This window comes from Anolis sagrei, chromosome 1 (assembly GCF_037176765.1).
Source record: "Anolis sagrei isolate rAnoSag1 chromosome 1, rAnoSag1.mat, whole genome shotgun sequence".
Lineage (NCBI taxonomy): Eukaryota > Metazoa > Chordata > Lepidosauria > Squamata > Dactyloidae > Anolis > Anolis sagrei.
In genome coordinates this window covers 149942180-149956746 of record NC_090021.1, presented here as the reverse complement: position 1 = coordinate 149956746, position 14567 = coordinate 149942180, and the positions used below count along the sequence as shown (strand labels likewise).

General features: G+C 38.4%; 1 protein-coding gene across 1 annotated transcript in view; it reads right to left on the bottom strand.

Moving 5' to 3' along the window:
* Positions 1-14567, bottom strand: part of COL4A1 (collagen type IV alpha 1 chain) — a 111673-nt gene that overhangs the window by 51790 nt on the left and 45316 nt on the right. The window contains exons 3-15 of the mRNA XM_060784997.2: positions 14260-14349; positions 14115-14159; positions 12423-12467; positions 12260-12322; positions 12110-12163; positions 11968-11994; positions 10307-10390; positions 10144-10206; positions 8915-8950; positions 5747-5788; positions 3827-3916; positions 2219-2254; positions 1280-1339 (exon numbers count right to left, since the gene is read on the bottom strand). Of these exons, the coding sequence (XP_060640980.2) occupies positions 1280-1339; positions 2219-2254; positions 3827-3916; positions 5747-5788; positions 8915-8950; positions 10144-10206; positions 10307-10390; positions 11968-11994; positions 12110-12163; positions 12260-12322; positions 12423-12467; positions 14115-14159; positions 14260-14349 (735 nt within the window). The remainder of the gene's footprint in view (positions 1-1279; positions 1340-2218; positions 2255-3826; positions 3917-5746; positions 5789-8914; positions 8951-10143; positions 10207-10306; positions 10391-11967; positions 11995-12109; positions 12164-12259; positions 12323-12422; positions 12468-14114; positions 14160-14259; positions 14350-14567) is intronic.

Sequence of the window (14567 nt, the reverse complement as noted above, 5' to 3'; positions counted from 1 at the left end):
GCTGTCAATTTTTGCTCTAAATCATATTAGTTGTCAATCATTCAATCATTTCCTTTTTAATAGCGTTGCAACAGAATCAGCAAAATCAAATTTAATCTCTTAAAACAGATTATCTGTAAAATGGCTAAAAAAATTCACATCTGCCCAATTCCTTTTACCCCTAAAGAAATCTTCATCTTGGAGGACCATATACACACCTTATTTATTTATTTATTTATTTATTTCGGGCATTTGTATCCCGCCCTGTCTCAACCTCCGCAGAAGGACTCAGGGCACCCTACACTACATGGTTGGACTTTCCACTACTACTGGATTCACAGGCAGAACACTTCTTCCCACATGTCCTTCAAGTGTGATCATCAAGGGGGATACATTTCTTCTTTAGCCCTTTGGATATACTGGCTTTGCTACATATGGCAGAAAAGATATTTGAATATCCATGGAAAGTGGATGTTTTTCAAATATCATTCTCTGCAAACTAGTTGAAGGACAAACTCAGTGAATTCCCCACACTCTTTCTCTCCCTTTCAGCTGTCTGCTTCCACTATGGAACTGATGCTCTCTTTCTCACTCCCCGTTCCCTGATTTCAAGATGAAGTGTCTCTCTTTCAACCAATAGCTCTTCAGGTTCATCTCCAACATCTGTAAGGCAGTTTTTTCAAAAGTAACCAATAGGAAGCTTTGAGGAACACATGAGTCCCAAGTCAGGTAAGTACCACTGCAGGTGATTTATTTACGAATCTACCTTCCCATGGCACCATTGCCACCGGAACCTGAGCTTTCTCTAGACACATCTCTTCCCACTATCTGCATTGCATTTCCTACAGTATACCCTTCCACTTCTTATTTGGCAAAAGATAAAGAATATTACATAGTGAGACAGAGGTTTCCAAGGTCTAAATCAGGCACGGCCACTTCCTGACTGGAAAACACCCAGCCTAAGAAATGTGGAGTAGACATTAAAGCTCCCTGAATGTAGCAGGCCCCTGAACCTATTTTGCCATTTTGGCAGAGGCAAACAATAACAACATGTTGGGGAGAGGGGGAAAGAGAGGTGCAAAAATGGCTTTTGCAATACTGTACTTTCCCCCACTGGTCTATATCAATAGTTAAAAGAAGAAGAAGAAAGGAGAAACTCAAGAGTTTTGCTAGACAACACACAATTTCAATAAGAAAGCAATTCCAGACATTCAATGTTACTTCTGATTTTTAAAAATGATCACATTCATAATATTCAAACATCTGGAAAAACCAAATCATAAAAGCTTTGCATACATACCCGTGCACCTGGATTCCCAGGTTCACCTTTGTCCCCTTTTGTGCTCAGTCCTGGTGATCCCTTTAAAAAATGACATTATTTTATGTGACTTAAGTCTATTGGAAATTTAACTTTTCACAATAATTCTAAGTTGCATGCTATATACTCTCTGAGGAGCCATATGTTAGGAGAACTGACAAATACACCTGCTGTGCCAGTGAAAATATACCAGCAGAAGATCTAACACAAGACTATGTCGCGTGTGGAAGGAGTCAGCACAAATGATGAGCCAATGAATATCATGTCCTGTATTCATTCTGTCTATAGTCACCTGCCAATGGCACAACTTCACAACAACTGCAAACTCTGATTGAGAAAAATAGGCTCACAGAGCTATGTTTGCCTTTGGCAAATTCTGTGAATAATACCTCCCTACAATGTATCTTCCCTACATCTGCCACCTCAACTGCCACTTTCTCCTGCTTATCTGTTATTTAATAGACCAGATTTCAAAAGGATACGTCTTTCTCACCCCACAAAGATGACTGCAAATAACCTGACAATTGCCATGAATGTCCTGGAATTTCTAACTGGTGATCCATGCATAGAAAATGGCAAAAATTCCCACTTCACTAAAAGGACAGAAGTATTACGAGGGCAGGCCTACCCCACTCTTCACCCGCATAATAGAGCAATGTCTTTGGGACCCACTGGTTCAAAGTTTTCAACCATTTCCCTACTCTGACGGATGGAGATTAGAAGAGTGTCTCTCATGATTGTGACTGCCAAAACCCAGTGGGCCAAATTTGGAACACAGGCTAGAGGTGACCCAATATAATTTTAAAAGTCCCCCTTTGGTTCCTTTTTAAACTACAAGTTGTATGGAAATTTTATTTTTACTGCTTCACCATAACCATCACTTCTTGATATGAAAAAGAAAATATTCAGCTTCATACTTACTGGGAGACCAGGGTCACCCTTTTCACCAGGATCGCCCTATTGGAAAGAGAAAATGTGGCATAAGTTATGTCGTCAATATGCACTGCTACGTGTCCTCTGAACACAGCATTTTTGTGGGTTATCCAACACTCATGAAATGTGAACAACTAAATATTTATTGGAACACTATATCATTGAAATGCTTAAAAAAATAAAGCTCTAGGTATGCTTATCATAAACTGTTTGACAGAACACTGGATCGGTGGCATTTATAATCAGCCATGAGGCAAAACATCACAATGAGTCTGAACAACCAAAGTACTTTAACACACGAAGCAGATAAACTAATATTATTCTGGTCTGTGTCCTTTCCCATGATTCTCTCGTCCCTTCAAAATCTTTCAATCCTACAATGTTCCTGTCCCATATCTTGGTGATATGTGTCCCTCCTGCTTTTGTACCAGCATGCTACCTGTAAAGAGATGCCAGGGGAGGGATTGTCTTCCTTGCTCCCTCCCCTGGCTGTTTGCAAGTTGGCCATTTTCTTTTATGTTTAAAGTAATATTTGCCCTTTTTGGTTTTGTTTTTTAAAAATCTGGAATTGAGCAATTGCTCTAAAATATAAATAAAAAATTAAACAGTCGGGAAAACTGGTAGTGTGATCACACAACCACTAAATTTGCAAATAAATGCAATTGCAGAATTAAAGAGAGGTGTAATATTGGAGACGCTCAATCTGGTATGTATTCAATATCAATAAGGCCAACACATATTTTGCTGCCTCAAATGTTCAACTTGTTTCCAGGTATATTTGAGCTGCTGATTCCAGAAATGGCATCAGTTTCCCCCAATCAGCTCTAGCTTTTGAAAAAACACAATATAGACCTTATACTAATTATCATCTACTCGCTCACAGCAATTCATGATAACCATATCTGAGCAATTAGAGCTGATGTGGCCTATCTAATGCAATTTCCTGAATCAGTGCCCCCAATAAAACCAAGAACAGGCCTAAATCTTAGACACCTTTTTTTGGGGTTGGGCACAACTGCAGTGGAATAAGAGATTTGTGCAATAAAGTCTAATAAAAACCCTTTCTCTCTTATAGCTGTGAGAATGAGCCAGCATTTCCAATTTTGTAGCACTGTTTAGAAAAGCACCCTGAGATATCATTTCTTCAGATTTTACACTACATCAATTATTTTTAAATTGCATACACGATGGTTCTCAACCTGTGGATCCCCAGATGTTTTGGCCTTCAACTTCCAGAAATCTTAACAGCTGGTAAACTGACTGGGATTTCTGGGAGTTGTAGGCCAAAACATCTGTGGACACACAGGTTGAGAACCACTGGTCTAGCACCTAAATAATCCCACTGGAAATCAATTACTTCTTCTTACTGTGGTTGAATATTAAGAAGGCAGTAGACCAAAAGAGTGACAAGTCAACAAAGGTTCCTGTGACAATTTATTTTTTACAGAAAGAAAATAAGAAGAGAAATTATGAGAAAAGCAATAGACTTCAGACTATCAATTCGTATTTTTAAATTTCCTCATTGATCCTCATGACTAAGGATACAATTCATAAAACAACAGATGATATTGAGAGGAATAAAATATACATGCTTACTCTTTCTCCATGGATGACTATGACCCCTTTCTCTTTCTCATGCGGTGCAGTTCCTTGGGGACCAGGAGGACCCATGACACCACGTTCACCCTAGATGTCCCCCCAAACAAACAAACAATAAGCAAATATTAAGCAAGGAAGCCGCAAGAAGTACTGCAATCCAGTTAAGGGCCAGCACATTTAGCACATTTAGGGACACTATTAACTTTTAAAGGCCAAATTAATTTTGTCCAACCCAATCTTTTCAAGTATAACATTGAATATGACTAATCCAATGGTCTTTTGGAACAGTGGGAATGTGTATTGCAATAAGAATAGGCAAATAACACAGACTTGCAGGAGCAAAAAGTTTTCATTGTTCTAATATAGAAACACACCTCTAGTGCTGAAGCTATTTTCTCTCCATATTGAAAGGGAATAGAGAGGTTGAAACTCACTCTTGTGCTGCTTTTTCTTTTCAACAGTGCTTCTGAATACACCCACACACACATCCCACTCCAAATGCACAATATACAGCCTTTTGTTTTTCTATTTTGTAAAAAATAGGACTGGAAAAACCAATGCTAGAAATACAAATTTGGAAGAACTAGACATTCTAGTCCTATTGATTCACTCTTGTAATAGGAGTCTCTGGTACTGCAATGGGTTAAACCCTTGTGCTGGCAGGACTGCTGACCAAAAGGTCAGTGATTCAAATCCTGGGAGTGGACTGAGCTCCCATCTGTTAGCTCCAGCTTCTCATGCAGGACATGAGAGAAGCCTCCCCACAGGAGGGTAAAACATCTGGGTGTCCCCTGGGCAACGTCCTTGCAGACAACCAATTTTCTCATACCAGAAGCGACTTGCAGTTTCTCAAGTCGCTCCTCTCTCTCTCTCTCTCTCTCTCTCTCTCTCTCTCTCTCTCTCTCACACACACACACACACACACAAGCTTTTGTAATACAAAATCCCAAAATCTTAATGTGGTATATTTTTTCAAAATGCTGAAAATATTACTGCTTTACAGAAATAAGTGAAAAGATATTTTATTATAATTACAGAATTTTGAACACACATGCTGTTAATCAATCAAGCAAAAAGGGCCAGAACAGAAACAGTGTGTTCTCTTCGGCAAAAAATTATGACACATTCATAGTATTTTTTTCAAGACATTTACATCCATTGTCATTTACTTTGTGATACTTCACATTTTAAGCATGAAAGATGAGTATGAAACTTTCTTAGCTCTAATTTTGCATATAATACTGTTCTCTTATTTCTTAAACATCTCTTCTCCCAAAAGTTCAAAATCTATCATTTTAATAACAAAAAATATGGCTAAATGAATCATATCAAACAGATTCTATTGGGATGGCTTTGACGGTAATTCCTGAATGGGAGGGGATAGGGTTGGGTGGCCCATGTGGTTGACTCCAAACTTATGGTTCCATAATTCTATGGTTCTATGATTTCTTTTTAATGAAAGTTCACTAAGTTTCACATTCTTCTGATGGAGTTGAGTTTGTTGCTGTTGGACAATTAAAGGAAAGTAAAGACAGCAATGTCTAGTCTATCCACTGTCACTAAGCACCGTGTTCAGATCTCTCAGAATATGAATGGAGACCTAACACCATCTGTCATCTATGCATGTGCATGTGTGTGTCATGTGCATGCTACAGTCTATACCAGGCATGTGCAAACTTTGGCCCTCTAGGTGTTTTGGACTTCAACTCCCACAATTCCTAACAGAGTTGATGTCTTAAACACCTGGAGAGCCAAAGTTTGCCCATATCTGGTCTATACGGTAACAAGACATTCCATAATTATTATTCTGGGATTATACTAATCTAATTTGAGGGAGACAAGACAAAAGGTAATGTTTCAGAAGAAATCAGATTCTAGTAGAAGAGCACGCGATGTATCTTATGACCTTTAACTTACCTTATCGCCTTTTGGTCCCTGGAAACCTAGGCCCATGTGACCCTGACAACACATAAGAGAAAAATTTTAAAAACAGTTAAAATTAACTTTAGAAATAAATACTGTTTTTCTTTTTTTTAAGGCTCTTTAAAGAACAAGAACCGGCTGGATCCAACCAGTATCCCATTTCTCAGTGTCCAACCAGAGATAGGTCTATGGGAAACTCACAAGGAAAACATGGCAGGATATGAGTGCAATAGTCGCATCTGGCAATTTTCCACAAGAAACAGGTATTCAATGGAATATTTCCCCTGATCCTGGAAGCAACCCTCATTAAGGTGACTGCATCATAAGATTTGCTTGGTGGCACTTATTCAAATAAGGTTTGACATTGTCTTGCTCTAAGGTTGAGGACTTGCCCAAGGTCACCTATTGGGTTTCCATGGCCAACCAGGAAATCCAACCTTGACTCCTAAAGTTCTAGTTCAATTTTTGAACTACTGCACCACACTGATGTCTTATTCTCTATTAAATCAAATTCCTTTTAGAATTAGAGCATGAAACATTCAAGATCAAGAAAGGAGAATGCTCTCTTACACAGTGCATACCATAGTTGAACTAATAGGTTCAGCTCCGCAAGAGGAAATGATAGTCCTTCATTTAAGTGTTCTCAGTTGGCGACTTCACACACTTCATGATGCACTATGTAAATAAGTCCTTCCTATTGTCAGTTCAAAATCTTCCATGGGCTGCTTCTCAACAAAGCAGGCCAATGAAACTACAGTTTCACATCAATGCTAGTTTCCAATAAAAATATGATTTTGTATTCATGTCTTGAGCAATGAAGTTGTTATTATGAATATAAGTTCTCATCTTCTAACCATGTCACAAAATCATTTTTGTGTTTTTTAGGGCTTAGCATTTTGTGCTCCATTTGATACGTCATGAAGCAGTTTTGGTACAGATGATAACTGTACACTAGCAATTGCTTCAACAAGTATAAATAAACCAATATCTCTCTGCTTCTGAGGGCCCTTCCACACAGTCATATAATCCAGAACATCAAGGCAGAAAATCCCACAATATCTGATTTGAACTGAGTTATCTGAGCCCGCACTGCCATATATTCCGGTTCAAAGCACATAATGTGAGATTTTATTCAGCTGTGTGGAAGGGGCCCAAGACTGCATTTACACTGTAGAATTAATGCAGTTTGATCCCATTTTAACTGCCATGACTCAATGCTATGGAATCACAGGCATTGTAGTCTGATAATAATAATAATAATAATAATAATAATAATAATAATCCTTTATTTATACCCCGCTAACATTTCCCTAAGGATTCAGTGTGGCTTACAATAGGCCGAGGCCCAACACATCAATAAAACAGAGACGGCTAAAGACTTTGTAAAACTACAATGTCCATGATTCCATACCATTGAGCCTTGGCAATTATAGCTGTTTGAAACTGAAGTAATTCTATAGTGTAGATGCACCATAAGATGCTGATAACCTTTGTTTTTGACACGATCTTCAAAAGTCCTTAGGTAATCATGACATTTGTTACCAAATCTGAAGGCCAGCAAGTGATGAGAGCACTTCCTCACTCCTCCATAGATGAAGGCAGTAGCAAAAGCAGCAGAAGAAGGCAACAGGCCACTCATTACCACACAATGGTGATGTCACAACAATAAGCTGTCGTAAATAACCAAAATTACCTGCTGCACGTGCAACCACCAGCAGACAAAGACACAGTACAACATGTGTCTCTGGCAAGAAACCACATCAATATGAAATACTACGCGACAAAACTCTTTTTGTTGCAAAAGACTAACATCATCATTACCCTTCTGAAAATAACATTAAGTTGCTACAAAAGTTACAGAACTGGTAGATACTATTTCTGCAAATCATTGCTGTTTTAAAGCCAATGTTTGGATGGTGCAGTGTGATGGCACGCCGGGGTAAAAGGAAAATTATATGTCTGGCTATACCCTCTGATGTACTTCATTTATTTAAACTAAAGACTCTTGAGACAGGATTATTATAACCAAATAAGTTTACTGGAAACAAAAAGCAAAGTTAACTTCAGTCAAAGGTGAATCAAAATAAAATATTACAAAGATGACGTTTGTTGATTGAACTTAGTTACACTGGTAATAAACACTTGACTATATTTGTAAAATATGAGGTAAAATACTTGACTATAATTGTGGTAAGTCACTTGGTAAAATAACCACCACCTTCTATTGAAAGTAAAATACTGGGCTAAATTATTGGTAAATACTTGGTTATTTACCAATAAGGTATTTGGCTATTAATATAATAAAGAACTATAATAACTATATGGTAAAGGTACAAGCTATATTGGCAATGTGGTATATACTAGGCTATGATGGTCAGTAGTAGCTATGCTGATGGTATAGTACAAGCTATGATGATGGTATGTACAAGTTATAGTGACTATATGGTATATACAAGCTATAAAATGTCTGTTTGGATTGCCAGGCCAAAGAACCCAGACAATTTCTGGCCTTCTCCTCTAAAACTCTGACACGGAACAAAAAAGAGGGAAGCGCCTTTCGGACAAGTTCTGAGGCAAAAGGGCTAAACCAACTGAGCCAGGCCTCTAGGAGGTTTTAAGCTCCACCCCTAAAACTGAGCACAAATGGAAAAGTCCACACCAAAGGGGGAACAAAACAAGGAAATGAAACAGAGGAGGGAAAAAAGGCTAGGCCAGTGGTTCTCAATCTGGGGTCCCCAGTTGTTTTTGGCCTACAACTCCCAGAAATCCCAGCTAGTTTACCAGCTGTTAGGATTTCTGGGAGTTGTAGGCCAAAAACATCTGGGACCCCAGGTTGAGAACCACTGGGCTAGGCCAAGACATCACATGCAGAATAAACACTTCTCTTGCTTACACACACCTCCGCCTCCCTCCTTCTAATGCTGATTCTACACCAACCATATAATGCAACCATATAGTGTAGTGGCATATCATGCAGTTCACTGCATTCAAACTGCCTTATATGGTCAGTGTAGAACCAACTTAAGACTGTAGGTATGGCTTGCAAGCAAATACAAAAGCACTTTACCCCCCCCCCCACCCCAACACCCCTTTTATCTGAAAATGGTAGTGCCTAGGAAAATATATAATAAAACGAGAAGTATCACCTAAATCCAGTCTTACCTTCGGACCTGGGGGACCAGGTGGTCCCGGAAGACCCTATAAAAGAAAGTCTTCTGTTATTATTATATGATACGCTTATACCCTTTTTGAAGTTGCCACTTTGTTGACAAAGGATAACGTTATATCCTATACTCAAGGCGGCTTACATATATAGGCAGCAATTCGATGCCATATGGGCATACATAGTAAAATAAATATATACATTAAAACAATCATTAAAAACATATCAAACCTTAAAACTACTTATTTAAAATCACATAATCCAATATCATAGTTTGAGGCCGTTCCAGGTTGTCATTGTACTAATCCATATTTCCTTATTACACTGTTAAATTATAACATCCACGTCTTTAGCTTTTTTCTGAAAGCCAGGAAGAGGGGGTGATCTAATTTCACTAGGGAAGGAGTTCCAAAGCCAAGGGGCCTCTATTAAGAAGGCCCTGTCTCTCATCCCCACCAACCGTGCCTGTGCAGGAGGCAGGACCGAGAGCAGGGCCTTTCCAGAAGATCTTAACCTCCTAGCTGGCTCATAGAGGGAGATATATTTGGACAGGTAAACTGGGCCAGAACCATTTAGGACTTTATAGGCTAAAGCCAGCAGTTTGCATTGTGCTTGGTAACAGACTGACAGCCAGTGGAGCTGACGCAACAGGAGGGATGTCCTCTCTCTGTATGCTGCTCTGGTGAGTATTCTGGCCACTGTACATTGGACTACTTGAAGTTTCCAAACAGTCTTCAAAGACAACCCCATGTACAGAGCATCACAGTAGTCTACTTGAGATGTAAATAGATTTGAATAGAAAAATGAATAATATTGGGAAAAGCCTAGGAATATTGAATTAGTTGGGAGGATAGGACATCAGGAATCCATGACAGATTCCTCTCTTATTTTACCAAAACTCTGAGTTTATGTTCAGGTGAGTTATAATGAATGAAGAACAGAGAATAAACCCAACTCTCCTACAAAAGCACAGTAACTTGAGGGCTCAAGTGAATTGTTCCCTGTGATGAGAAGGGAGTCCTCTTCTCACCACCAACACCTTTTTATTTCCCTATGTATTTTCTGCATAAATTGGATGAAATTTAAAGATTCAGATTCAACTAAATCTAGTGTAAGTTCCAAATTTCTTTTGCCAAACCAGGACAGCTAGAAACAAATACATTTTAGATATAATTATATCTGAATTATAATTAGCAATTTTTTAAAAAAACCAGTAAATAATACTTACTGATCTTCCAGGAGGTCCAGGAGGTCCAATAGGGCCCTCAATACCTATTAATCCAGGTAATCCCTATATGTAAGGGGAGGGGAAATCAAAATAATTGTCTGTTAGGTAAGAAAGATTTTTCATCCATGTTTAATATGATGTCATTAAACCTTCTTGAACTTACTGGGAATCCAGGTTGGCCAGAAGATCCTTTTTCACCTTTTAGTATACCATCAGGAGTGAGTCCAATAAATTCTCCGGCATCTCCCTGCATGACAAAAAAGAAGAAAACAGATTACACAGAAATATAAGTAGACTGTAATGCTGTCCACCTGTTGAAGGGAAGTTTTGGTTCAAATTTTCCCCTTCACTATTTTATCTTGGATGATTCTGACAATATAACTGATGTTATCTCAGCCCTGTCTGAAAGCACCCTTTATGGCAATCTGTTTTCACTTGTTCACCATGTAGGATAGAAATATGAGTAAATACAATGTGAATGTAAAACTGAATAAGAAAATAGATGGAAGAAAGAAATTGCCAATGTATTTCAACTATGAAATTCTCATTATTTTATTTTTTAAAATATTGTGTCAGAAGCAATTTGAGAACATACTGCAAGTCACTTCTGGTGTGAGCGAATTGGCTGTCTACAGAGACGTTGCCCAGGGTACGCCCGGATGTGTTACCATCCTGCTGGGAGGCTTCTCTCATGTTCCTGCAAGCTAGAGCTAATAGATGGGAGCTGACCCCATCTTGCAGATTTGAACTGGCAACCATCAGGTCAGCAACCCAGCCTTCAGGTCAGCAGTCCAGCCGGCACAAGGGTTTAACCCAGGCATGGGCAAACTTTGGCCCTCCAGGTGTTTTGGACTTTAACTCCCACAATTCCTAACAGCCGGTAGGCTGTTAGGAATTGTGGGAGTTGAAGTCCAAAACACCTGGAGGGCTAAAGTTTGCCCATGCCTGATTTAACACATTGTGCCATTGTGGCTCATTTTTCTTAAGTTTATCTGTATTTATACATTATCTGTTGAGGAAGAGAACACTGGGCATGATATTAAAGCTTAGATATTTGTAACAGTTATAAGATGAATGGCACAAATGCTATATAATCCAAAATAGATATCAGGTTGCACCAAAAGGCCTCTACAGGAAGGTGCAGGGATAGGGCGTAACCTTGGATAGAACTTCTGTCCTTGTGCAGAGCACTAGATGAAACAATATTTCATCGTGGAATGATCTGTTACCTTTTCCTTCCTTTTTGGCCAAACACTTTACTCTTATTTTTTATCCTACATGGGATGCCTGTCCCTTGCTCTTTGTAATGCCACCACCCCATTTGGTTTTCCTCCTTCGCCTCATCTCCCACCCACTACTTGCACTTTACTACACACACTACTTGCTCTCCCTTCTCTCTCCTACTCTCTCCTTTGTTTCACACATTCTCAGTGTGCTACTCCTTGCTTCTTGCACACCACCTATTCTTTCCACCTACTTGTTCAGACCTGAAATTCTTTATTTATTTATTTATTTATTTATTTGCTGCATTTGTTGACCAAATTCTCCAGGCAAACTTGTTTCTTGTGTGTGTGTACGTATATTAGAATACATATAAAGAGTACATATACAGCACAGGTGTTGTCTCAATATTTTGCCTGATATCTCAGTTTCTACAGGAGCCTAGAGACTTGGCATTTTTAAATGAAAGCTTGAAGTTCATGTCAAATTATCGTTCAAGTTGGCACCAGATGGCATACTTAGAAACAATATAAATCCATACCAAGCACTATGGCAACCCTATATCTTACTGTAAACAAAAACACATTTAAATTGAAAAATTACCTTTATTCCTGGAGGCCCTGGAGGTCCCTAGAAAATAATATATATAAATTTTAAAATCTTGTGGCATTTAAAGTCTAGCATGGAAGTCTTAATGTTTTTCTTATTCTCATGTTGATTTAATATATATTTTTTTAAAACTTACTAGATTTCCAGGTATTCCAGGTATACCCGGTGGACCAAGAGGACCTGTTTCACCCTAATGGAAGATGAAGAAGTGTTACTCTTGTTTTCTCTATATTAATATCTGAGGGAAAAACATTTCACACACTGTTTTTTATTAAAAGTATTTCACCTTGGTTCCATTGCATCCTGGGATTCCAGGTGGACCTGCAGGACCATCTCCTCCAGGGATGCCCTAAGATTGGAAAGAAAGTAGGAAACCAAAAAAATGAGGTTGATTCCTGGAAAAATGTTAGTGCTACATTTTTCCATTGTAGATTTTGTGTCATACTTACAGGAAGGCCAGGATTTCCTGGATACCCTGCTGGACCAGGTGGACCCTGAAAATAATGGAAGACAATGAGAGCGCGAAGTACAAAATGATGTTTTGAATAGATTGCTATGAATAGTTACAAGCACCAACAAAAAAAATTAGAATATATTTCCTTAAATATCTGCCAGGGATTCTCCTCTTAGGTGTCTTAATAGCCACCCAATCAAAATCAGGAAAAATAATTGAACTGATCTGAAACATAGACAAAAATTGTTTTTTGAGTAGGCCACCTTTGAATAAGAGTCAGAGCTCAAGTGTTCTGCATACTTTTTTTTCGTGTCAGGAGCAACTTGAGAAACTGCAAAACAGGAAACGCTGTCCAGGAAGGCCCATTCAAAGAACTCCCGACAGATGGCCATTCATTTTTACTTTATAGTAACCCTGGGCTACAATTACAATAATATCTATCAGTCTTTAATAATAATATCTATATGTCTATAACAATAATATCTACATGTCTATAATAATATCTGCATATCTGTAATAATAATATCTAGATGCCTCTAATAATATCTGTAGGTCTATAATAATGTCTGTCTATAATATCTATATATCTATAATAATATAATATCTATACCTCTGTAATAGCAATATCACATCAATAATAATAATAATAATAATAATAATAATAATAATATCTATACGCCTATAAGAATATCTATGTCAATACTAATAAAAATATCTATACATCTGTAAAAAAAATTGTGTCAGGAGTGACTTGAGAAACTGCAAGTCACTTCTGGTGTGAGAGAATTGCCCGTCTGCAAGGACATTGCCTAGGGGACACCCGGATGTTTTGATGCGTTACCATCCTTGTGGGAGACGTCTCTCATGTCCCCACATGAGGAGCTGGAGCTGATAGAGGGAGCTCATCCATGCTCTCCCCGGATTCGAACCTGTGACCTGTCGGTCTTCAGTCTTGCCAGCACAAGGGTTTAACCCACTGCGCTACCAGAGGCCCCTGCATACTAATATGCGAGTCTTCTACATAAGAAAACTGTAAAAATGCAAATCGTTCAAAATGACCGGAAAAGGGCACTGGTTCAGACATTAAATTCCCAGAAAATAAACTTGGTTTTTTGTTAAAGAATAAAGAACATAGGGTCAACTAGGGATGGGAATTCCCATCATTTCTCATTATTGGCTGATGGGAGGTACAAAGGAACAATAACTGGAGGACCAGGCATTTCCCAACCTGGTTTATGAGCTGCTCTTTTCATTAAAAGCAGGGTGCAAATTTGCCAGATTTCCCCATTTCGAGAATATCTGCTTTCTGGACAAAGTGGATCAGGATAAACTTCCATTCTGGAAGGGGGCATTTTTCAAAAACACAATTCGGTATGCTAACCTCTGGCTCCTGACAACAAAAAAGTACTGGAGTCAAACATAAACACCATATCCTTTAAATGTGTGATTAGAACTTTTTGTACCAAATGCTTTGTTATTCATACTGATAGGTGCCAGACCAGCTAACACAACTGAGTTTTGTGAGATTACTCACTGCCATGAGTTTTGGATTATGTATTGCTTTGGGCAGCTTATGATCACATAGTCTTGTACTTGTATCATATGATACATATATTTTACAGTCTTAACAAACATTTAATATCCAGAGAGATACTCTATAAAACAAATGAAATTGAGGCAAACTTACTCTTGTCCCTTTTGTTCCTGGTAGTCCTGGTTCTCCAGTATCACCCTATAATAACAGCAGAAAAAAATAATTCATTGTTTACTGTCAAGTTATTTCAATAATGAAGTTATTCAGGTTTTCTTTTCAGGTACACAATTTATCTCACCTTCAGTCCTGAGGACCCTGGGGGCCCTTCCGGTCCTTGTATGCCAGGAAACCCAACCAAGCCTTGTAAACCTGGCAAACCTCTCTCACCCTGTGAAAATCAAGAAAAAGTCATATTTAGCAAACTACAATGAAATAAATCATTACTGGCATCAGTTCCCCTCTTGCTTAAAGGTAGCCCAGAAAACTCACAGCAACGCAGAGGTTTTTTTATTGTTAGATAAAAAGCTTATGCATACATATTCTAATTGGATTGAGAAGTAAAAAAAAATTGCCTTTAAATTGAGGACATTCCCAATCGTCACTTAT